We start from the raw sequence: 25354 nt of genomic DNA, 5'->3' as shown, positions 1-25354 counted from the left end.
GACCTAAAGCCTGAATAAGATCAGAGAAGGTCAAGCTGTTCCAAAATGCCTGGGCTCCGTAAATTCTGATAAGACTAACTCGTCATAACCCAAAGCAGTCTAAATACGACAAGATAGGGTCAGAACAGGTCTCCTCCAATTCTTAAACATGCGATCAAAGGACAAGATAATGGTATGAGACATAGAGTCCTGAAAGGTTAGCAAGGTGACGCCTGTTTTATGATATTGCGTATGTTTGTACTTCTGATCGAATTCCTGACCAAGCTGTAGTCACGTAATCCTGATTCTGATAATGTATAAATACTGAGCTGATTCTCTGTGAAAGTGCGAACTTGATAAGGAAACAGCAGTTTTGCTGACTGCTCTCTGACTTCAAGTTTCAGCCATTTCTGCATGCAGTTGTAATTCGTAAATAAAGCTTTGTTATGTTTTCTTAACGAGCGTTGTTGAATCTTTCTATCACAGTTCAGAAGCTTGACTTTAACAAGGGAAAATTGAAGGGCAATAAGGATCTGGAGGGGGGTTGATATCCAGGAATTGTCAAAGCTTTTACATACATGGGAAACCACAAAATATATTTTTTGAAAAGAGAAGAACTCTTGTGATGACCAAGACAAGATCATTAGATTTTCTATTCAGAACAATGCCTTAAGTAATTCTCCCAATGGGAAGCCCATGTGGTTTTAATGGGTGGAGACTAAATAAGGAATATATAATTTCACACACTGAAATTAAACACTATTATGTACCATTATGGATCATATTGCAGGTTAATTTTCCATCATTTCAGCTCTCAGTTTGGTATCTGAGTTATGCCATTTTAAAGGGCCACCATAAAGAAGCCATCCTGCATCCCATCATATGGAGGGAGAAATTAATATTGTTACTTCTATTTTTACATTGTCCCTTGCAATTTGTCCACAGGGATTCAAGTGACTGAAAAAAGTGTAGTATCAGAATGAGAACATAATAATAATCTTTATTATTGTCACAAGTAGGCTTACATTAACACTGCAATGAAGTTCCTTTGAAAATCCCCTAGTCGGCACATTCCGGCGCCTGTTTGGGTACATGGAGGGAGAATTCAAAATGTCCAATCACGCCTTTCAGGACTCGAGAGGAAACTGGATCACCCAGAGGAAACCCACGCAAATACAGGGAGAACGTGCAGACTCCGCACAGACAGTGACCTAAGTGGGAATCAAACCTGGGAACCTGGCGCTGTGAAGCAACAGTGCTAACCACTATGCTACCGTAACGCCCAATGAAACAGTAGCCATGTGGATCCGTGAGCCTGCTCCACTATTCAATAAGATCATGGCTGATGTTCGACCTCAACTTCACTTTCCTCCCTAACAACCTACACCACATGGACTGCAGTGGCTCAAGGTATCAGTTCCCCACCAATTTCCCAAGGGCAATTAGGGGTGGGCAATGAATATTGTCTTGCCATCTATGCCCACATCTTACAAACAAATAATAAAAAACATAAGCTTCTCAAAACCCCACAGCCGAATCAAATCTCTTGTTCTACCTCTGGTTCCTCCATGTTCCATGAAAACCCGATACACCCTTCCAACTCCAAATGCTTCTCCAGCCACAAAAGGATGTACTTGTTCCTGGCATTAGATGGACAACACAACTTTCAGAACTCTCAAATGTGGCTGCAGAGAACAATCTCTATTCCTAGACGTACACCTTGTCCCAGCCCCACTACCACCATATTCCTTTTCAATTCTCTCACTTGAATGGCCGCCTGTACCACAGTGTCATGTTCAGTTAGCTCATCCAACCTAGACTTTTCCCTACTCCATACTGGTAGCAAGAAACTTGCACTTGTTGCATAAGGGCAAAGGCAGATGCTCCTCTAAACCTACACCTGGGCCCCCTTGCCTGCCTTACTTGCAATCACACCAGTAACATGATTAGTAACCAAACAAGTGCCACCTCTTAATTTAAGGGCATTCTGCATGAAAATGCCCAAATAACATTCTCCCTTCTGGCTGCCCTGCAATGACTGCACTTCAGGACTCCAAGGACTGGATTTTCCTCTCCTGTTCACATCGGGTAGATTCGATGAAGGGAGCAGAAAATATAACAAGACCACCAAAGTTAGAATTCACAATGATGTAAAGCAAGAAGTGATTGTTCCTTCCCTCCGTCAGTGATGGGCCTTGATTCCAGACGTTAAATGTCGGGTACTTCACTGTAATAAATTAATATATAATTATCAGGCCTATACGCCGGAATCATATACCCACATCCAAAACTCCATCCACAGCTACATGTCAGAATTGCATGAAGCACAACTAATCTCAGAAGGCGCGCACCTGGTGAGCAGTACTCTCAGGAGATCTTGGAAGTTGGTCCAACGTTTGGGTGGGAGAGGGTTGTGCCAGGGCAATGCCAGGACAGTGCCAGCTTGGGGTGCCCCATTGTAATGGCTCCCGGATTTTAGAGTTGTTGATTTGATGGTGGGACAGGTGAAATAGAGACCGCCTACCAGTGATGTGTCCTGGGACTGCAATTTATTTTCTAAGCTCTTGACTATATGGCGGAAAAGCCGCCATTGCCGTCGGCAGCTTCAATACCACATTTCCCGTCTCACATCGGTCTTTACCGATATTGGAGAAAATTGCACCCAAATCACCAACTCTGAGCTGAAATGCCTCAAGATGCAGGCTCTTACTGCAGATGTGGTTGTCCTAATAAAAACGCTCTCCTCAAACTTGCACAAGCTGCAGCTGTGGAACATCACCACCATGCTGATCTAAATTTGCTTTATTTATTTAATAGATCATCATCTATCATCTCAGTTTACAACTTTTAATCTAATTTAAGTTGCAAGTAGGTTAAGTTAAATATTTACCTGCAACATGAGTCACAACAAGTATTGGAGACAAAAAGCAGCACCTCTTCCCCCATCTAAACAAATTCCTATTCACACCAAATTTCAAACTTCTACACTGTTTAGATTGCGCTTAGTTTATGACTTCTTGAAGGTACGGGAGAATAATACCCCTGAAGATTGAGTTATCGCGCGGAGGGTGGACTTTAGCCCTTCAGAAGATTCTGAATAGGTCATCCTCTGGGGAGGACTGGATATTTTTGCCGTCTCTTTGTATTAGACGGAAGCGGTGAATTTGCCATTTTATGCCAGTTTTGTACTTTGCGAGATTAACTCTAATGTTTTCATAAACCTGTTGCAAAGTTTCATCAGGATATGAAAAGAACAATGTGATATGTAAAATGTTTAATATAGAGAACATTCTGCCTTGAGGATTAATAATTTTTAGATTGCTCTCAATATTTTATTTATTATAAAGATTGAAGTAATTCTTTCTCAAGTGGAAAGAATTTTGGATCCCTAACTTTATAAATATTTCACAACAGGGACACCAACACTGAAAGCAATTTTTCCATGTGTGATGTTTGATAAGTTTTGGAGTATTTTAATATCTTCATTGGCAATCACTCGCTACCGAGTATGATTGCCCACCAAAGAAACTAAGAAATATAGTTATACAATAATCTATAAATTCACCATTTGCTAAAAAATAAAGCATTTTGAAACACGAACACAAACAATGTCATTCTGCCAGCAACTTGAAAGCATGGGGTAGGGCACATTCTTCAAGATTAGTCTGCTAAAGTGTATGGTGTAACAAGAGGTTACTGCAGTTACTGACCTTGAATAGTTGCCAGTGTGCTATTACTCATTAATGCTGGACCGAGAGCACCACCAAGACTCCCTGGATTCAGACTTAGTAAGGCACCTCTGCAAAAATGAAAAACAAGTTGATTTTGGGTTTATTTACTGACACCATTTTTCTGGAAAATATGCATGCTCCCCGAACTGCATAATCATATATCACAATACAACAGAAATTCTGAACTCATTTTTGTCAGGCAGCAATAAAGGAGGAAGTCCACTGAATATTTCAATGGCTTTAGATAAAGAAAACTAATCTGGGAACCATTTCCAGTTTCCAATGCTACCATGATATTCTCTATTTGCTCTGCATTCACTAACCAATTATGTATTTTATTCAGGGGATGAGAGAGTCACTGGCAAGGGCAGCATTTATTGCCCATCTTCAAATATCCTCGAGAATGTGGTGGTGAGCCACCTTCTTCAATCACGGCAGTTGTGTGCCTTTTTCATGTACAAATTCAATGTATAGATAGATGCTAGATGGTTTGCTGATTATATCTTTATCATAGGTTTTCTTAGTAGCTTTGCTACAACCGGGTGGCTTGCTAGGCCATTTCAGAGGGCAGTTAAGAGTCAATCACATTGTTAAGGATCTGGAGTCACAAGTGGCCAAGTGGGCCTCGATAAAGGACATTAATGAGCTAGATGAGTTTTTGCAACAATCTGATACATTCATGATCACAAGTAATCACATTAATATTTCCATTCCGATTAGTTACTTAATTAATTCAATTTAAATTCCCTGGACAGGATTCTCGGTTGGCAGAATCGGGAAACATGATGGGGCGGAGAAACGGTTTTGACTCGTGGCGGGTGCCGGTTTCACACCAAATCGTAATTCTCCAGTGCCTCGACAGCAGCATCAATGCATTCCACTCCACATGTATAGCAAACGCCATTGGCATACCATTAGGGGCCTGACCCAATATTCCCCGGGGCCCCCACGATGCTCCACCTGCACTAGGGGGACTTAGAACATAGAACATAGAACGATACAGCGCAGTACAGGCCCTTCGGCCCTCGATGTTGCACCGACATGGAAAAAAACTAAAGGCCATCTAACCTACACTATGCCCTTATCATCCATATGCTTATCCAATAAACTTTTAAATGCCCTCAATGTTGGCGAGTTCACTACTGTTGCAGGTAGGGCATTCCACGGCCTCACCACTCTTTGCGTAAAAAACCCACCTCTGACCTCTGTCCTATATCTATTACCCCTCAATTTAAGGCTATGTCCCCTCGTGCTAGCCACCTCCATCCGCGGGAGAAGGCTCTCACTGTCCACCCTATCTAACCCTCTGATCATTTTGTATGCCTCTATTAAGTCACCTCTTAACCTTCTTCTCTCTAACGAAAACAACCTCAAGTCCATCAGCCTTTCCTCATAAGATTTTCCCCCCATACCAGGCAACATCCTGGTAAATCTCCTCTGCACCCGTTCCAAGGCTTCCACGTCCTTCCTATAATGAGGCGACCAGAACTGTACGCAATACTCCAAATGCGGCCGTACTAGAGTTTTGTACAACTGCAACATGACCTCATGGCTCCGGAACTCAATCCCTCTACCAATAAAGGCCAACACACCATAGGCCTTCTTCACAACCCTATCAACCTGGGTGGCAACTTTCAGGGATCTATGTACATGGACACCGAGATCCCTCTGCTCATCCACACTACCAAGAATTTTACCATTAGCCAAGTATTCCGCATTCCTGTTATTCTTTCCAAAGTGAATCACCTCACACTTCTCCACATTAAACTCCATTTGCCACCTCTCAGCCCAGCTCTGCAGCTTATCTATGTCACTCTGTAACCTGCAACATCCTTCCGCACTGTCTACAACTCCACCGACTTTAGTGTCGTCTGCAAATTTACTCACCCATCCTTCTGCGCCCTCCTCTAGGTCATTTATAAAAATGACAAACAGCAACGGCCCCAGAACAGATCCTTGTGGTACGCCACTCGTAACTGAACTCCATTCTGAACATTTCCCATCAACTACCACTCTCTGTCTTCTTTCAACTAGCCAATTTCTGATCCACATCTCTAAATCACCCTCAATCCCCAGCCTCCGTATTTTCTGCAATAGCCGACCGTGGGGAACCTTATCAAATGCTTTACTGAAATCCATATACACCACATCAACTGCTCTACCCTCGTCTACCTGTTCAGTCACCTTCTCAAAGAACTCGATAAGGTTTGTGAGGCATGACCTACCCTTCACAAAACCATGCTGACTATCCCTAATCATATTATTCCTATCTAGATGATTATAAATCGTATCTTTTATAATCCTCTCCAAGACCTTACCCACCACAGACGTTAGGCTCACCGGCCTATAGTTACCGGGGTTATCTCTACTCCCCTTCTTGAACAAAGGGACCACATTTGCTATCCTCCAGTCCTCTGGCACTATTCCTGTAGCCAATGATGACCTAAAAATCAAAGCCAAAGGCTCAGCAATCTCTTCCCTGGCTTCCCAGAGAATCCTAGGATAAATCCCATCCGGCCCCGGGGACTTATCTATTTTCACCTTTTCCAGAATTGCCAACACTTCTTCCCTACGCACCTCAATGCCATCTATTCTAATAGCCTGGGTCTCAGCATTCTCCTCCACAATATTATCTTTTTCTTGAGTGAATACTGACGAAAAGTATTCATTTAGTATCTCGCTTATCTCCTCAGCCTCCACACACAACTTCCCACCACTGTCCTTGACTGGCCCTACTCTTACCCTAGTCATTCTTTTATTCCTGACATACCTATAGAAAGCTTTTGGGTTTTCCTTGATCCTACCTGCCAAAGACTTCTCATGTCCCCTCCTTGCTCGTCTCAGCTCTCTCTTTAGATCCTTCCTCGCTTCCTTGTAACTATCAGACGCCCCAACTGAAACTTCATGCCTCATCTTCACATAGGCCTCCTTCTTCCTCTTAACAAGAGATTCCACTTCTTTGGTAAACCACGGTTCCCTCGCTCGACCCCTTCCTCCCTGCCTGACTGGTACGTACTTATCAAGAACATGCAATAGCTGTTCATTGAACAAGCTCCACATATCCAGTGTGCCCAACCCTTGCAGCCTACTTCTCCAACCAACACATCCTAAGTCATGTCTAATGGCATCATAATTGCCCTTCCCCCAGCTATAACACTTGCCCTGCGGGGTATACTTATCCCTTTCCATCACTAACGTAAAGGTCACCGAATTGTGGTCACTGTTTCCAAAGTGCTCACCTACCTCCAGATCTAACACCTGGCCTGGTTCATTACCCAAAACCAAATCCAATGTGGCCTCGCCTCTTGTTGGCCTGTCAACATATTGTGTCAGGAAACCCTCCTGCACACATTGTACAAAGAATGACCCATCTAATGTACTCGAACTATATCTTTTCCAGTCAATATTTGGAAAGTTAAAGTCTCCCATAACAACTACCCTGTTACTTTCGCTCTTTTCCAGAATCATCTTCGCCATCCTTTCCTCTACATCCCTAGAACTATTAGGTGGCCTATAGAAAACTCCCAACAGGGTGACCTCTCCTTTCCTATTTCTAACCTCAGCCCATACTACCTCAGAAGAAGAGTCCCCATCTAGCATCCTTTCCGCCACCGTAATACTGTCCTTGACTAGCAGCGCCACACCTCCCCCTCTTTTGCCCCCTTCTCTGAGCTTACTAAAACACCTAAACCCCGGAACCTGCAACAACCATTCCTGTCCCTGCTCTATCCATGTCTCTGAAATGGCCACAACATCGAAGTCCCAGGTACCAACCCATGCTGCCAGTTCCCCTACCTTATTTCGTATACTCCTGGCATTGAAGTAGACACACTTCAAACCACCTACCTGAACACTGGCACCCTCTTGCGAAGTCAAATCTGTGCTCCTGACCTCTATACTCTCAATCTCCCGTACCCCAAAACTACAATCCAGGTTCCCATGCCCCTGCTGAATTAGTTTAAACCCCCCCAAAGAGCACTAACAAATCTCCCCCCCAGGATATTGGTGCCCCTCAGGTTCAGATGTAGACCATCCTGTCTATAGAGGTCCCACCTTCCCCAGAAAGAGCCCCAGTTATCCAGAAATCTGAATCCCTCCCGCCTGCACCATCCCTGTAGCCACGTGTTTAATTGCTCTCTCTCCCTATTCCTCATCTCACTATCACGTGGCACGGGCAACAACCCAGAGATAACAACTCTGTTTGTTCTCGCTCTGAGCTTCCATCCTAGCTCCCTAAAGGCCTGCCTGACATCCTTGTCCCCTTTCCTACCTATGTCGTTAGTGCCAATGTGGACTACGACTTGGGGCTGGTCCCCCTCCCCCTTAAGGACCCGGAAAACACGATCCGAGACATCACTTACCCTTGCACCTGGGAGGCAACATACCAAACGTGAGTCTCTCTCGCTCCCACAAAATCTCCTATCTGTGCCCCTGACTATTGAGTCCCCAATTACTAGTGTTCTACTCCTTTCCCCCCTTCCCTTCTGAGCAACAGGGACAGACTCCGTGCCAGAGGCCCGTACCCCATGGCTTACCCCTGGTAAGTCGTCCCCCCCACAAGTATCCAAAACGGTATACTTGTTACTCAGGGGAACGACCGCAGGGGGTCCCTGCACTGACTGCTTCTTCCCAGTCCCTCTTACAGTTACCCATCTATCTCCAGTCTTTGGTGTAACTACTTCCCTGAAGCTCCTATCTATGACCCCCTCTGCCTCCCGAATGATCCGAAGTTCATCCAGCTCAAGCTCCAGGTCCCTAACACGGTTTTTGAGGAGCTGGAGTTGGGTGCACTTCCCACAGATGAAATCAGCAGGGACACTGACGGCGTCCCTCACCTCAAACATTCTGCAGGAGGAGCATTGTACTGCCTTCCCTGACATCACCTCTAGATTTTAAAAAAAAACAAGAAAAAGAAAAAGAAAGGAAGAGCTTACCTGATATTACCTCAAACCCTGCTCCCGCTGAAAGTTAAGCAAATTTAAAGGCACTCACTCACCTTCACGACAGGCCCCTGCTCCCGCTTCCCAACCACCGTGGGGTGGGGGGGTTGGTTAGAGGAGGAGGTAGGGTGGGAAACACTCACGAAATGTTTCGGGTTTAACTGTCAGTTGCCAACAGCCCTTCCACAAACCACCTTCAACTTAGGCTGACCGCACTGCACGTATGCAAATTTCCCCAGAACAGCTGATCAGTAGCTCTGCTCTGCTGCCCTCTGCTGGATGCTTGTCTTCACTCAAACTCCTTGGGTCTCCTTCGCCAGTTCACCTTCAACTTAGGCTGACCGCACTGCACGTATGCAAATTTCCCCAGAACAGCTGATCAGTAGCTCTGCTCTGCTGCCCTCTGCTGGATGCTTGTCTTCACTCAAACTCCTTGGGTCTCCTTCGCCAGTTCACCTTCAACTTAGGCTGACCGCACTGCACGTATGCAAATTTCCCCAGAACAGCTGATCAGTAGCTCTGCTCTGCTGCCCTCTGCTGGATGCTTGTCTTCACTCAAACTCCTTGGGTCTCCTTCGCCAGTTCACCTTCAACTTAGGCTGACCGCACTGCACGTATGCAAATTTCCCCAGAACAGCTGATCAGTAGCTCTGCTCTGCTGCCCTCTGCTGGAGGGCTTGTGCTTTCATAAATCGAGAAACAGTTGCAGGGAAAAAGAGGAAGTAGGACATGGGGAGGCGTGGGCTGCCGGGCTGGACTAGCAGGGTTGGGTGACCAGGAGATGGTTCGTGGGGCCGTGGTGAACCTCCAAGGGACTAGGGCGGTGTCCAGACATGGACTGCCATTGCCTTGGGCTGCAAGGAAGCCTTCTTGCTGTGCACCCCACTGACCACCCACCTTGGCCCTTGATTCTGCACCGTTTGTTTGCGTGCTCCCACCCTCACATCCCAGTCCCCACCCCACCACCCCCGGACCCCACCCTCCACCACTCCCAAACGGGTGCCACGCGCCGGCACAGGATCATGCAGCCCACCCAAGGGCAATGCCCACAGTAGGTCCTACAGGGGACGCCAGACATACTGCTGGCAAGGGCAGCGCCAGCTGACAGTACCCCTGGCAGCAGGAATGGACGCCGCAAAGACAGGGGTTTGGGTTGGGGGGGGGGACAACGACACACGACATGCCGGACGGAGTGCCATCCAGGGGCCACCGTGTAGACCTGGTTTGGCACAGGAGTACGCACCATGCTAACATGCCGGCCTTTCAGACAATGAGTATTGGCACACAACCAGCAATGGTGGCCTCCCTCTTAGTCGTCACAGCCCTGGGAGATGCACTGCGGCTGTACGAGCTGGAGCTGCTCGAGGAGGAAGCTGCAACAGTGGAGTTTGCCCCAGAGGAACAGGACACAGCTGGTGAGGATGCCGAGGTGGCCACACAACAGCTCAAGGAGGAGGTGCAAAGGAGGTGCCGCATGAGGCAGCGCCCGTCATTCGAGCACCTGTCGGACCGGGCATGCCGTCGAAGACTCCGGCTGAGCAGGGGGACAGTGCGATATGTCTGCCAGATCACGGTGCATCTGGCACTGCAGGGGAATGGGGAAGGTCACCTCCACCCGGTAGACGTCAAGGTGACGGGCGCCCTGGACTTCTACGCCATAAGCTCCTTCCAGCCGCCTAGTGGGCACCTGTCTGGAATGTCAGAGCATGGTGCACACCGTGCCATCACAGAGGCCCTATATGTCCGGTCAGCACAATACATCCATTTCAATGTGGTCCGAGCCCACCAGGATGCCCAGGCAACAGGGTTCGCTGCCATTGCCAGATGCCTCGGGTTCACGAGAGGATTGACGGGATGCATGCCACCCTACGAGTTTCTGCAGTTGACAGGCTGCTCTTCACAAACCGAAAGGGGCTCCACTTGATGACCATTCAGCTGGTCATCTTGCATGTCTGCGCCTGATACCTGGGCAGCGTGCATGACGCATTCATCCTGGCACACTCAACGATTCAAAGTATCTTTGAGGTACATCCCCTGCTGAGTAGTTGGCTCCTGGGCGACAGGGGTTATTCACTGTGGTTGCGGCTGATGACGCATATCTGGAACTACAGACTGACACGTAGTCCCGCTACAGAGACGCCCATGCAGTGATCAGAGGCATGATCGAGCGGCGCTATGGCCTCCTGATGTTGTGGTTCAGGTGTCTGGACCGCTCTGGTGGGGCGCTCCATGGCGCTTGGCGGGTCGTCGATATCGTGGCGGCCTGCTGCGTTCTTCACAACAACATCGCGCAGCAGAGCGGCGATGTACTGGAGGAGGAGAAAACGGCAGGCCTTCTCCAACAAAGTGGATGCAGGAGAGAACAAGGATGGGTAGGACATGGGGCCGGGGCAGGCACAGGAGGCTGCACAACGTGTGTGCCAGTGTGCACAGGATGCACTGATTGCCTCCAGGTTCATGGGGGCCTGGGGGGGGGGGGGGGAAGAGAGAGAATGACTGGCCAGGGGGACGGATACCCACTTGCACACCTCCCACCCTCAATGGCTGCCGGTATCAGAGTGGGGTTCGGACAGCCTTCGTGTGGGGAGGGATAGGGGGATGTAGTGTTTTGTGTGTGTTGAATGGGTTGGTGCCAGGGGCACCAGTACTGCCTATTCACCTTGACCGCCCTGAGGAAGTCGTGCAGTTTTTTCTTGCGTTGCTGGCCGGTCCAGACGGTGTTGCCTGTGGCGATTACAAACTCTGCCACCTGCGCCCTGGAATGGCAACCACCAGCAGCCACTTTCCTGAGCCGGGGTATGGGACCGCCCGCCTCTCCTCCATGGTGTCCAGCAGCGTTTGAAGCTCGGTGTCCGTGAACCTTGGTCCACTCTCCGCAATGCCATCTTGTTGGCTGGGATGGTGTGTGTGGGGAATTAAGTGTGCATATGTGGCTGCAGCTCGTCAGCCTCCTGACTGTCAATCGTGCATCCGGCTCCGTTTCTCATTGGAATCGATTGTGTTCCATGTGGCGCCGGTGGTAGCCCCTCAACAGTCACTGAATTGGTCCAGGAGCGGTGCCAGTTTTGCTGTCGTAGAAGTCCGTGAATCCTGTCCCGGCGTCAACACTTAGTCTCAGGAACGGCGAATTCCGCCATCGAGCTTTCTCGAAGGGCTTTGAACTCATTGCTCTGGATCATTCATCCGGAGCTCTAGATTATATGCCGAACAACATTCCCCTATGTTGCCATACTCTTACAATGATGGTTCTAAATTTTATACCTAAAAATAAACAATGGGTTTGGTCAGAGCACTTGGATTTATAAGAGAGAATTCATGTGAACACTATTCCAACAACTTGCATGTGCGACCTCCTCATTCTTCACTAGTTACCTTGGCTTCTTTCCAGAAATTACAGGACACTTTCTAAAGGTCAAACACGCCACTGAATAAACCCAGCGATGCATGCGGCAGTAACTGAAAACTCAGATGTACACCAGGCACTGCTGCCCTGTCCCAGGCAGATTTAGAAACTTGATAGTTGGAAGGTGATGGCATCAGTTCACTTCAAGAATGGTGATGTTTCACCTTTGATGAATCGCCTCAAACAGTGACCACCTTCCCAGAAACACCAACTATACAAGATGAGGAAACAGTTTGCGCTTATGTTATTATATAACTTTATTGACTGAATATGCTGCAATAAATGCAAATATACTGCAGATTCTGGAAGTGCTGGAAACAAACAGTAGGTCTGCCAACATCAGTGGAGAAAGAAACAGAGGGCAGGATCCTCCCAATTGGAGACTAAGTGCCGTGGTGGGACGGAAACGCGAGTGCTCCAGCTGCTGCGGCTGGCAGGAAAATATTACGACCCTGTCCTAATTAATTATGTAACTGGGTGTTTTATGCCGTCATAAGTGGCAGGGCTGGCGAGTAGCTCGTCGGCATATCTGGGCGCCATATTTAAAAGACAACCAGCATCTCCACTGTCAACGTTTGCCCAAGATATTGTCGGGGGTGGGGTCACCTCGCTGGGTGTCCTCTTTGAATATGTCGAGGCCAGGACGGTCAGCCTCATTCTAGCATATGGGAAGAGGCGGCCCAGCAGGGGACAGGGAGACAAACGTGGCATGAGCACAGGTGGCCAAAAGAGAAGAGATGTGACGATGGGGAGGGCCTGCACTGATGCTAGGGGATCACATGCGTGTGGATGTGCTTTGTGCTCTGGAGGGAATCGGTCCATAATCTCTGCCCAATTTGCTCCAGTGATGATGTGCCACAGAGAAGTGGGCAATCTTACAAAGAAGGGAATGCTGAATGCAAGGAGATGCAGGGATCCAACCTATGTAACATGCAAATGCAACCCCTCTCGAGTTGGAGAATCCTGGAGGGGCTCCATCACACAACAATCCTCTGAGTATGAAGATAGGGCTTTGGAGCTTGCGGGTATCAAATAGGAGAGTCGTTGATGATATGGAGCTGGGCCTTCGCCGTCCACCTGGTATGGATGCCGCCAATTAATGGGGACCTGGGGTTGAATGTGTCTCCACCCCCCTCTTGGAGACAGTTGACTTTGTCATTAGCACTCTCCCTAATCATTTTCAGGTGCATCCTGGAAGCGACCAAGGTCAGAGGAGGGAGAGGAAGACCACACCTTCTCTGACCTCAGCACCACCCCAGAAGGAACAGAAGAGAAGAACTCCACACCGCTAGAGGACACCGTGGTGGGTGCGGATGATAGTAGGGTTGCACAAATGCACGGAAGTGTGTCAGCAGCAGGAGGGGCAAGTTCAGCCTAGCTTCCTAGCTCTGAGGAAAGCTGCGGAAGAGGCAGCAGTGAGGGCCAAGTCTGATGACGAGCCTCTGTAATTGGCTTTCCAACTAATGATAGAGAGTCTGCGAGAGGCTGAGCAACATTATAAGATCTGTTGAATGCCTCTAACAATGTGGCACTCGAGTTGGAGGAGTCCATCGACTAACTCTTTGAAGTGATCCACAGTTGTGCATGCACTGAGGACTCCATGGGGAGGGTAACAGATGTCATTGAGACCTTGTCCAGTAGAATGCGAAGATGCATGCAGAACTGCACTCCCACTGTCATGGGTGAGTTCATGCAATGGCAATGAGAGGGTCAAACAGGGCAAAGTCCCTCCAGGTACCTGTTCCCCTCAAGTAGTCAGACCAGGCCCTCGGGCATCTGTAGAGGGTGGAGGATCAGCAGCTGGACCCCGCTGGGTGATCAACTCAGGACTCAAGAGGTTATCCGCTCCCTCCAATTCCCTTGGGCCTGTGACCCCTTCAGCCTCGTCCTCATGTCACCACAGATAAAGCAGCAGCCCATCGGTGGGAACACAAAGTCAGTCAGGGCCCTCCAGGCCTCCACGCCTTAGAGGACAGCTGCTCGTCAACAAAGGCAACAGGACGACAATTCCACAGACAATTCCGATAATTCCTCGTGCCATCTGCAAATTTACAAATCTGGCTTCCACCTCCCAAGCCCACAACATTGATGCAAATCGTGAACAACAGTGGTCCCTTTGGAACACCTCATCCTGTCTACTGCCAGTCTCTTTAACCTGCCCTCTGGCCAGAATTCTTTGCAGTCATGGTGGGCCCACTCATCAGCTGAAGGTTGGGGACAAACCCCCCCTCCACCAGACTGAGAAGCTGTGAGCAGATTTAACGATCGTCAGGTAGAGAATGCAAATAAGAACCAAAGGTGAATACAGAAGGTTCAGAAGGGAGGTGAACAAGCAAATATGAGAAGCAAATAGGGATTATAGAAAAGACTGACAGCCAACATAAAACAGAATCCCAAAATCGTACACAAGCCCATAAATAGTAAAAGGGCGGCAAAAAGAAGTGTAGGGCCAATTAGGGACCAAAAAGGGGATTTACACATGATGGCAAGGGGCAAGGCTGAGGCGTTAAATGAATACTTTGCATCATTTTATCACTCCCCAACCCTTTCCCCACCCAACAAACCCCTTCCCCCATGACTCCCAACTCCACTTTTAGCCCCTCACCGTACGAACTCTTGGGGCAGCACGGTCGCACAAGTGGCTAGCACTGTGGCTTCACAGCGCCAGGATCCCAGGTTTGATTCCCCACTGGGTCACTGTCTGTGTGGAGTCTGCACGTTCTCCCCGCGTTTGCGTGGGTTTACTCCGGGTGCTCCGGTTTCCTCCCACAGTCCAAAGACGTGCAGGTTAGGTGGATTGGCCATGATAAATTGCTCTTAGTGACCAAAAAGGTTAGGTGGGGCTATTGGGCTACGCGGATAGGGTGAAAGTGAGGACGTAAGTGGGTCGGTGCAGACTCGATGGCCGAATGGCCTCCCTTTGCACTGTATGTTCTTTGAACTACCTCTCTCATTTCTTTCTCGCCAATAGTTCCTGCCCCTACATTACCTCTTCTCTTCAGCCAACTCGTCCTCTCCCTAGATGCCTTCGGCCATCCGGACCCTCTTCCCTGTCTTATCCAGCCTCTCACCCACCCGTAGACATTCAGCTCCTTATCTAACACCTCCTCTGCCACATGCCTACCTGTGGTGGCCAGGAATTCTGGAGAGTGACACAGAACTCAGCAAAGAACAATGAAGATGCCGGGAGCTCTGAGGTTGCAGCGCAGGAATTCTCTCCCCCCCCCCCCGTTTGGGGCGACGTGTTCCTCCAGCCTCCCAACATCTGCATGCCACATTATTTAAAACATACTTTGCATTGGTGTGTTTTCCCCTGGCGCCACGGATAATCTGGCAGCGGGTGGATTTCAAATCGCATTAATAGGATGCAAATGAAACTCACGGTGGCCTCTGGCAGGTTTTACTACCCACCATGGCGTGCATCAGAGAAAGATCCACCTGTAATTTCATGCCGGCGTGAAACTGATTTCTGGGCCTCCTGTCATATTCTCCTACCATTCCCGCCATCAAACCACTGGCAAGGGCTTGGGAGAATTTCGCCCGGAGTTACATTTTCAGTTCTGTGACCTTTTATCAGAACTGAGAAAAATTTGAAATTAAATAGGGTTTGAGCAAACAAAATAGGGGAGGACGGGAAGAAGAAAAGTGAACGTCTATGATAGGCTGGCAGATAGGACAGATTAAATATCAACATATTTTGTAATAGAAAGCCAACGGGTGTGGCAATAAGACAAGTAAAAAACAAAAGATATGCCTAGAGCAGGTATGAATGGCAGAATAGCAGCCATCCAAATGCAAAGTAAACAAATTAGAAATGAGAGAAAAAAAGAACCAGCAAAAGGACACAAAACAAAATGGGGCAGATGTTATTATCCGGAATTGTTGAACTCAATGTTGAGTCCAAAGGCTCTAAAGTGCCCAGTCAAAAGATGACTTGCTGTTCTTCGAGCTTGCACTGAGGTTTGTTGGAATACTGTCGCAAACCAAAGTCAAGAGTGGGGACAAGGTACAGAAATAAAATTACAGGAAACTTATTCATGCATATGGAATGGAGGTGTTCTGCAAAGTGATCATTCAGTCTGCATTTGGCCTTCCTAAAGGAGAAGGAATCACATTGCCCCATTGTGGTTGTAAGGGCCTCGACCATGCGTCTTTTATTTCAAGTACTTCTGCTCTTGCTCCGTCCCCTCTCCCAGAACTAGGATAGGATTCCCCTTGCCCTCACTTTCCAGCCTTTTGTCCTTCTTCTCACCCTTCCATTTTGCTTGTTCAAGTTTCTAACTTTTTTCAGTTCCGATAAAAGGTCAGAGATCTGAAACGTTAACATTGTTTCGCTCAGATGCTGCCAGACATGCAAAATGTTTCCAGCATTTTCTGTTTTATTACTAATCAATGCAACATTATTTGAATAAGAAATGGTCAGAAGTCTAATTTTATGTCGAAATCAACAGTAGAAAAATCTCACCCTCTTTTTTATTTAGTAAAGCATTCAACAAGAACATATGGGATAAATCAGAAATGAATTACTTAGATAGATGATCCTTTAGAAATGTATCTGGAGCATTTGAGTTTGCATGTATAAATACAATAAAATCAGTCAACACTGATAAAGAAATAATCTTAGAAATGTTAGGTGGGAGCGAGGAAAGTAGAGGAGATATCAAACTTTGAGTATTGCTGAAAAAAGAGACATGCTGTCGAGTTTTTCATCTTGTACTCATTAGAACCCATTCACAAGAATACTAATTGTTAAGGGAACAACAGTTTATACTGCACGAGAAGAGTGCTGATTGGTTGACAAGTGGCCTCTGATTGATCGAGGCATTGCCATTGAGAATGCACCAGGGAACAGTTAATTGCTAGGTTTTTGCTTAAATTCAAACCAGGCTGATTGACCCAGATTGATCAAGGTATTATCCTAGTTAATGAACCAGGCTGTCCCCACAAGCTTTTATTTAGCTGAAAAAGGTGCAATGCATGGACATGTTCCTTCTGCCTGCAAAGGACAGGTCCGTGTGTGTGAATATATGTAGCTTCTAGCACACGTAATTGAGCCAAACGGTCAGCCTGACTGATAATCTTAAACTGGTCGTCAGTGTAATTCTTAGCATAATCAGGATTGTTTACCATGTGCTGACCAATCACAGAATCAGATGCGATTTATACTACAGAAGAAAAGGGTGTTGATCGGGTGGTGAGTTGACACTGTTTGGCTGAGGTCATTGTCATGGAGAAAGCAATACAGAACTATAAGCTCCCCAATAGGTTAAGCAAGTTACATCAAGCTGTTGCTATAAAGTGTCTACATGAGAGGAATTTCCCACAACAGGATACTGCTGTCAGTCCAAAAAGACATTCTACCTATCATCGCATTGAGCAACACTGTGTATGATTTGCCGTCGTGTTGTTAAGTAGAGTGCACACTACTTAATCAGCCTGTGCTTGCAAAACCCAAAACAAAGCATCTACTGTTAGATATGATTTTACAATTGGACAGCACTTGTGGAACATTCCGGAGTTTGCTAATAACGGAGTATGGGATGCATGGAGAAGAGATTACACTGGAGTAAAATGTAGTCTGAGTGTGTAATTGAAAATTTGGTTCAGTTGTGAATTCGGTGCAGAAAGGCAAAGAGGTGCTTCTTTCTCTACTTTTTTTTCAGCCTCCAGTACTTGGTGAGTTTTGCTCCCTTGTGCACATGCTAGGTGAGTGCAACTCTCTATTACTTTTTCTGTGCGAGTTATTAACTAATTGATCAATTAAGCAAATAAGGTTGGACAGAAATGGTAGGGCTGGTGGTGTGCCGTGACTGAGCTTGTGGGAATCTATGGAACGTACTGCAATCCCAGACATATCCGACCATATCTGCAGGAAATGTCTGCAGCTTCGGCAATTTTGGCTTAAATTTCCTGAGCTGGAGGCTGAGCAGACATAGCATCAGATATTTCCAGGCATCAGAGAGGGGGAAGAGTTATCTGGACAATTTGTTCCAGGAGGCAGTCACACCGCTTAGGTCAGGCAGAACTTTCTAAGAGCTGGTAAATGGTCAGTGACAAGAGGCTGCGAGTCAGGCAGGTATGGGAAACCAGCATGTTCCGATGGAGAAGCCTCAATCCCTGATTTTGTCCAACAGGAACGAGGTGTGTTACCTTGTGGGTATTGACGAAGAACTACATGCAGCTGAACAGACTGGCCTAATATTGTGTAATGAAGACGGGTCAATTAATAATAATAATAATCTTAATAACCTTTATCGTCACAAGTAGGCTTACATTAACACAGCAATGAAATGAAATGAAAAGAAAAGAAAATGAAATGAAGATAAAGCCCTTAGTCACCACACTCTGGCACCTGTTTGGGTACACAGAGGGAGAATTCAGAATATCCAATTCACTTAACAGCATGTTTTTCGGGACTTGTGGGAGGAAACCGAGCACCCGGAGGAAACCCACGCAGACACGGAGAATGTGCAGATTCCACACAGACATTGACCCAAGCCGGGAATCGAACCTAGGACCTTGGAGCTGTGAAGCAACAGTGCTACCCATCGTTTTACCGTGCCACCCAATTAGTAATGTCCTAATAAAAGAACAACTGGGAAATAGTGATAATACCAATGAATTCTATATTAAGTTTGCAAGCGACATGCTCCAATCGCAAACAAAAATCTTAAACTTAAAACAAAGCCAATTAGATAGGTGTGAGGGGAGAATTTGGTCAATTGGATAAATAAACTAAATGTATGGAGGTTAAAAGAAAGTGGGAAACATTTAAAAAAACTCAAATATATATTCCATTGAAAAACAAAAACTCAATGAGAAATACCCACCTATGGCTCTCTCAGATGTTAAGGGTTAGATTAAAAGAAGAGGCTAACCATTTTGCAAAAAAAGTAGCAAGTCTGGGAATTGGGAATAGTTCAGAAACTAACAGAGGGCTGTCTGAAAGGGCAAAAATAGAATGAGTAAACTAGCAAGAAATACAAATACAGGTTGCAAGAACATAAGTACAAAAAAAGGAAGAGAGTAGCCCAAGTAACTGTTGGTTCCTTAGAAGCAAACAAAGGACAAATTATCATGGGAAGGAAATGGCAGCATTGAACAAATAGTTTGTGTCTGTCTTCACAGTAGAAGACATAAGTTTCATACCAGAAATAGACGGTAACATATGGGCTAAAAAAAGTGAAATAATTAAGGGAATTAACATTATCAGGAAAAAAAGAGAGAAATTTAAGGTACTAAAATCTGACAAATCTCTACGACCTGATGGACAACACCCCAGGGTTCTAAAACAGATAGCTGTAGAGATATTGGACCTGTTGTCAATGGTTTTCCAAAATTCCATAGATTTGGGAATCATCCCATTATATTGAAAGTTTGCAAATCTCACACCCCTTTTCAAAAAAGAGAAAAAACAATGAACTACAGGCCAATTAGCTTAACATCAGTTGCAGCAACAAGGCAACATGGTTTCACTAAAGAAAAATGGCTTTTTTTGAGGATGTAATTAGTTGATAGATGAAGGGGAAACAGTAAGATGTAATACACTTGGATTTCCAAAAGGCATTCAATAAGATGCCAGACAAGCTTAAAAAGCAAAATAAGGGTTCATGAAGTTGGGGGCAAAAGTTTGGCATGGATAGAGGATTCATTAACAGCAGAGAGTGGACATAATGCAGTATTTTCAAGTTGGCACGCAGTGAATAGTGGAGTGTCACAAGTATCAATGCTGGGGCCTCACCTATTTACAATGTATAATAATGACGAGATGAATGGACAGAGAGTACTGTGTCAAAGTATGCTGAAGAAGCCAAGCTAGGTGAGAAGGTGAAGTGGGAAGGTAAACTGCGGGGAGGCCATAAGAGAGGCTGCAAAGAGATATAGCAGGATAAGGTGAGTAGACAACAAGATGGCAAATGGAATATAACACAGGGAGCTGTGAAGTTATTCACTTTGGTTGTAAGAATCAAAAAGTAGAGTATTATTTAAAACTAGACTTGGGTGTGTTTGTACAAGGAACGCAGAAAGTTAGGAAGGCAAATGGTATATTGATTTTCAATGCAAAGGAATTGGAATACAATAATAAAGAAGACTTGCTGCAACTGTACAGGCTTTTGGTAAGACTACACCTCGGAAGTTATGCAGTTTTAGTCTCCACATTTAAGAAAGGATGTAATTGCATTGAAGGCAATGCAGTGAAATTGGTCCCTAGGATGAGGAGGCTGTCCCATGTTGCGAGGCTAAGTAAATTTGGCTTATATTTTCTTGAGTTTGGAAGAATAAGAATTAAATTATCAGATTGAAACCTACAAAATTGCTGAAGGGGCTTGATAGGGCAGATGCTGTGAGAATGTTTACATTGGTCAGGGAATCTAAAAACATCTCAGGACAAGAGGCCGATCATTTAAAACTGATATGAGGAGAAATTTCTTCACTCAAAAGGGAATTGTGAATCTTTGGAATTCTCTTTCCTTGAGGGCTGTGAATGCTCCATTATCGAGTACATTTAAGGCTGGATCGACAGATTTTTGGTCTCAGGAAAATAAGGGGTATGGGGAGGAACAGGGAAATGGAGTTGAAGCCCAAGATCATTCATGACTGTACTAAATAGTGGAGCAGGCTCGACAGACCGTATGGTTTAATCTTGCTCCTATCTCTCGAGTACACTAACAATCAGGGGCCTGTTCTCTGCAAAACGAAAATGTTCAAGTCTTATACTTTCGTGGAATTACCCGTGACCTTGGGGAGTCCATAGTTCCCCGCTGCTTTCTCTGCGGCAACACTGTGGCCAATCAGTCATCTTACCAACCAATCAGCATCCCTTTCTTCTGCAGTATAAATTGCTCTGATTGTTTAAAATTTGGCATTCTTGCTTTTGTCCTGATTGCAAGACGAAAAGCTTGGGTGATCTGCTTATCTTGCCAGCAATATTCAAGTTCTGTACTACCAAGATACTGTCAATAAAATAAAACAATACTCTCAACATTTATTTATTCTTAAAAGTGTAGCATGCCTCAATTAAACTTCTAAAAAGTTATCAGCGTAATATGACAGGCAAAAGCTTTATAAAGCTCCGAGAAATTTTGATCTGTGTCATAGTACCATCAGGTGTGCTTATTTTCAACTGTTACCTGGGCCTCCTTCTTAAAATTTTAATTAATTTAACTTTACTTTTTCTGGGACAAAAGTAAATGGCTAGTGAACCGCATTTTCTGAGGAAGCTGAAGACCTGTTGCTATAGCTTATTGGATAAAACAAGTCTTCTCGGATTATTAAAATCGTAATGTCCAGTGCCATAATCCATCCTTCAGAAAAAAAATCTACAGCATTTAGCCTATGTCCTATGTTTAAGTTTTATGCAGGTTTCCAGATTTCAAAGTGCACCATTTGCATCAGTCACTGGAAAATACTTGTGAGGCATGCACCTTGGCCAGCGATCAAGGCAAAGTTGACTACAGTTTCCCTGATTTAAGTAAAATGCAAAAGTTGACTATAAAGAACAATGGCAAATTGAATTTTGCAAATAAACCAGAAAAAGTACACATTTGATAATTTAGTAAAATTGAGTACGAAAGTATGGAGAAATTTGCAACCACTTCAAATGAAAAACTGGCCAGAAAACGACAAATGCAAGCTTTTGTTTGTGTGTGAAATGAGACATTTTCTGCTGGGATCACAAGAAAAAGAACGAGAGACACAATATGCAAATTTTCAGTCTTCTTTCTCCCATCCCTTCACTTTATTTTTATACTGGCTAGGTCTGCTTCTTCAACTAATTCCAATTTGAAATATTATCCCTGATGGGAGGCGGTGGCGTAGTAGTATTGTCACTACGTTAGTAGTCCAGAGTAATGCTCCAGGGTCCTGGCCTTAGGAGCGGCATGATGGCACAGTGATTAGCACTGCTGCCTCACAACTCCAGAGACTCAGGTTAAATTCCGGCCTTTGGTGACTGTGTGGAGTTTGCACTTTCTCCCCGTGTCTGCATGGGTTTCCTGCGGGTGCACTGGGTTTCCTCCCACAGTCCAAAGATGTGCATGTTAGGTACATTGGCCATGCTAAATTGCCCCTTAGTGTCCAAAAGGTTAGGTGGGGTTACTGTGTTTAGGGGTGGAAGCATGGGCTTAAGTAGGGTGCTGTTATCCAAGGTCGAAAGGCCTTCTTCTGCACTGTAAATTCTATGATTCTACGTTCCCCTCAAAACTATATGATCATGCATATTAACTATATTAAAGTGAAAAACATTAGTTGACTATCCAAGGTCAAGCTTATTGACAATATGACACCCATGTGATTCTCTCCCAAGTAGCATGATGCAAACCATTTATATATAAATGGAGGCTGAAAAAGTGAGGAAAAATGATTTTACATCACATTTGTAATATAACAACCTATTTATCAAAGCATTTATTTTATTTGCGAAGGTAAAAACAAATGTTTTCTGGCTACTGCAGTAATTCAATTTTCCCCAATGTGCAGACAAAGCCATTATTTGATGGCATCCTATGAAATATTAGATATTAAAGATTCACATGTTCACAGATAAATTAAAGATGTAATTCACTAATAATAGCATACAGTGAAAACTTACCCAGCTGCAAACTGAGGGGCTGACATGAGGCCAGGATTGGCTAGTCCTGCAGCAGCAGCCATGGCAGCTAGGCCCGGATTGGTGGCAAGGCCAGCACCACTGGATACCTGTGCAGCTGCTGCTTGTAGCGCAGTGGCCTGCAGTCCAGATGCTGACACCATGATTTGGCTTGTGCACAGAGGGTTTATTAAGCCAGTTGAGGTTGACTGTGTGGTATGTGCATCACTACTGCTAGATGACTCAGTCACCGAAACAGATGCTGATGGTGAAGGGGTTAGAGATGGAGAAGTGACTGATGACGTAGAAACTGCAGAAGATAAGCCGGTGATTACAGATGCCACGTTTGTAGGAGCTGTCCCTGATGCAGTTGTACCTGGAGGGTTAATGAGAGATCACAATTTTAATATGAATTCTATTTCCTATTTTGTGTTTTATCAAAATATTTCTAAAATAATTCAGAAAATAATAAGAGAGATGAGGGGCTGGATTCTTAGTCAGGATGACTCTGGAACCCTTTAAAAATGGCAGCTGGGACCCGATTCCAGAATTTCCAACCCCATTCCGAGGGCTTCCAATTTTCAGGTGTGACTTTAAGGGAGGGGGCTGGTTCAGATTAAAAGCCTGCACCTGTGACCTAGCTGGCTCCATTTTGAGGATAGGATGCCCTAATCCTCTGTAATTTTCATGGAGTTGGGCCAAGTTTTAAATGAGTTGAGGTTCACTGGACAAGGCGAGAAAAAATAGTCACGGTAGAAAAATATCAGTTCAATGGGGCAGGCTGAAATGAGGGCAGTCCTGGTTATGGAATTGGGAGTTATGAAGTGGGAAGCTGTGGCAGGCTTCTCCAGTCTCTTCCTACCTCCATCAGAGACTCTTCTGACATCCTCCATTACTTTAAAAGTTGCCCGTTTCCTGACCCTAACAGTCTCCTCTTTACCATGTGCATCCAATCCCCCTAGACTTTAATCATCCCCACCAGGATGGTCCGAGGGCTCTCCGCTTCTTCCTTGAACAGAGGCCTAACCAGTTCCCATCCATCAACATCCTACACCACCTGGCTGAACTTGTTCTTGCTCTGGCTAATTTATCCTTCAACTCCACTCACTTTAGAAGTTTAGAAGAGTGAGAGGGGATTCATAGAAACTTAGAAAATTCTTACAGGATTAGACAGGGTAGATTCAGAAAGAATGTTTCTGATGATGGCAACATGGAGTATGGATTCCTCAGCTGAGGGGGGGAACAGTACATATTAATCAACAGGAGGTTTATTTTCCCATGTTTGACCTGGTGCCCATGAGGCTTCATGAGGTCCAGAGTCGAATTTGAGGATACTCAGGGCAACTCCCTCCCGACTGTATACCACTGTGCTGCCACCTCTGCTGGGTCTGTCCTCCTGGTGGGATAGGGCATACCCAGGAATGGTGGTGGTGGTGTCTGGGGCATTATCTGTAAGGTGATAATGACTTTATCAAGATGTTCCTCTCCCAATATTGGCACAAGCCCCCAAATTCTACTAAGGAGAACTTTGCAGGGTCGACAGGGTTGGGTTTGCAGTTGTCGTTTCCAGTGCCTAGGCCGATGGCGCGTGATCCAACCAGCTTCTTTCCTCCTTGCTCCCTTTGTTGAATACAACTGAGTGGCTTTTTAGGCCATTTCAGACGGCACTGAAGTGTGGGGGTCTGGAGTCACATGCAGGCTACACAAGGTAAGAACAGAAAGTTTCCTTTCCTAAAAGTCATTCGTGCACTAGTTGGATTTTTAAGACAATCGACAATGGTTTCATGATCATCATTTGACTCTTAATTCCAGATGTATGAGGGATGTACAACATTGGATAAGGAGAAAAAGGGAGGCTTAAGGCAGATATCGAGGGCTCAAAACAGTTGGTGCCCTAGCGGGATATAGAATGTGCAAAAGGGAACTTAAAAAAAGGAAATTAGGAGACCAAGAAAGGGACATGATAGGATACTGGCAGGTGAAATAAAGGAAAATCCTAAGTTGTTTTCCGAGTACATCAAGCATAAAAGTGTAGTTAGGAAAAGAGTAGTTCCCATTAAGGATCATAGAATCCCTACAGTGCAGAAGGAGGCCATTTGGCCCATTGAGTCTGCATAGCGCTTGGAAACAGCACCCGACTTAAGCCCATGCCTCCACCCTATCCCGTAAACCAGCAACCCCGCCTAACCTTTTGGACACTCAGGGACAATTTAGCATGGCCAATCCACCTAACCTGCGCATCTTTGGACTGTGGGAGGAAACCGGAACACCCGGAGGAAAACCACGCAGGCATGGGGACTAAGCGCAAACTCCACACAGTCACCCGAGGCCGGAATTGAATCCAGGTCCCTGTAGCTGAGGCACCTGTGCTAACCACTGTGCTACCATGCTGCCCAATCACAAGTGGTAATTTCATAGAATCATAGAATTTACAGTGCAGGCGGCCATTCCGCCCATCGAGTCTGAACATGCGAGAGGGATGGCATGGATATAGAAATCAGGGAGAAGGATGGTGACAAAATTAAAGAGATTAACATAGACAGACAGGAGGTTCTGAGTGGTCTGTTAGCTTAAATGTAGACAAATCTCCATGGCCAGATGAAATGAACTCCAGGTCGTTAAGTGTGGGAAGGAGGAAATAGCAGTGGTGCTGGCAATAATATTCAGCCCTAGGAGAGGTGCCGGAGGACTGAAGGACAGCCAATGTGGCATC

The 25354-nt window shown here is 45.8% G+C and overlaps 1 protein-coding gene across 6 annotated transcripts in view; it reads right to left on the bottom strand.

Moving 5' to 3' along the window:
• The window catches only part of LOC119968914 (POU domain, class 2, transcription factor 1-like), a 249117-nt gene that overhangs the window by 28549 nt on the left and 195214 nt on the right, over positions 1–25354 (bottom strand). For 5 of the 6 annotated variants that reach the window (XM_038801893.1, XM_038801894.1, XM_038801895.1 and 2 more), the window contains 2 exons: positions 22645–23017; positions 3690–3778 (listed from right to left, as the gene is read on the bottom strand). In XM_038801893.1, the coding sequence (XP_038657821.1) occupies positions 3690–3778; positions 22645–23017 (462 nt within the window). Of the gene's footprint in view, positions 1–1478; positions 2207–3689; positions 3779–22644; positions 23018–25354 lie in introns of those variants that run through there. The other variant, XM_038801898.1, reaches the window with a different exon arrangement.

Source organism: Scyliorhinus canicula, chromosome 7, assembly GCF_902713615.1.
Source record: "Scyliorhinus canicula chromosome 7, sScyCan1.1, whole genome shotgun sequence".
Classification (NCBI taxonomy): Eukaryota; Metazoa; Chordata; class Chondrichthyes; order Carcharhiniformes; family Scyliorhinidae; genus Scyliorhinus; species Scyliorhinus canicula.
The sequence above is the reverse complement of the archived record's forward strand: the minus strand, read 5'-3'. Positions and strand labels throughout refer to the sequence as shown.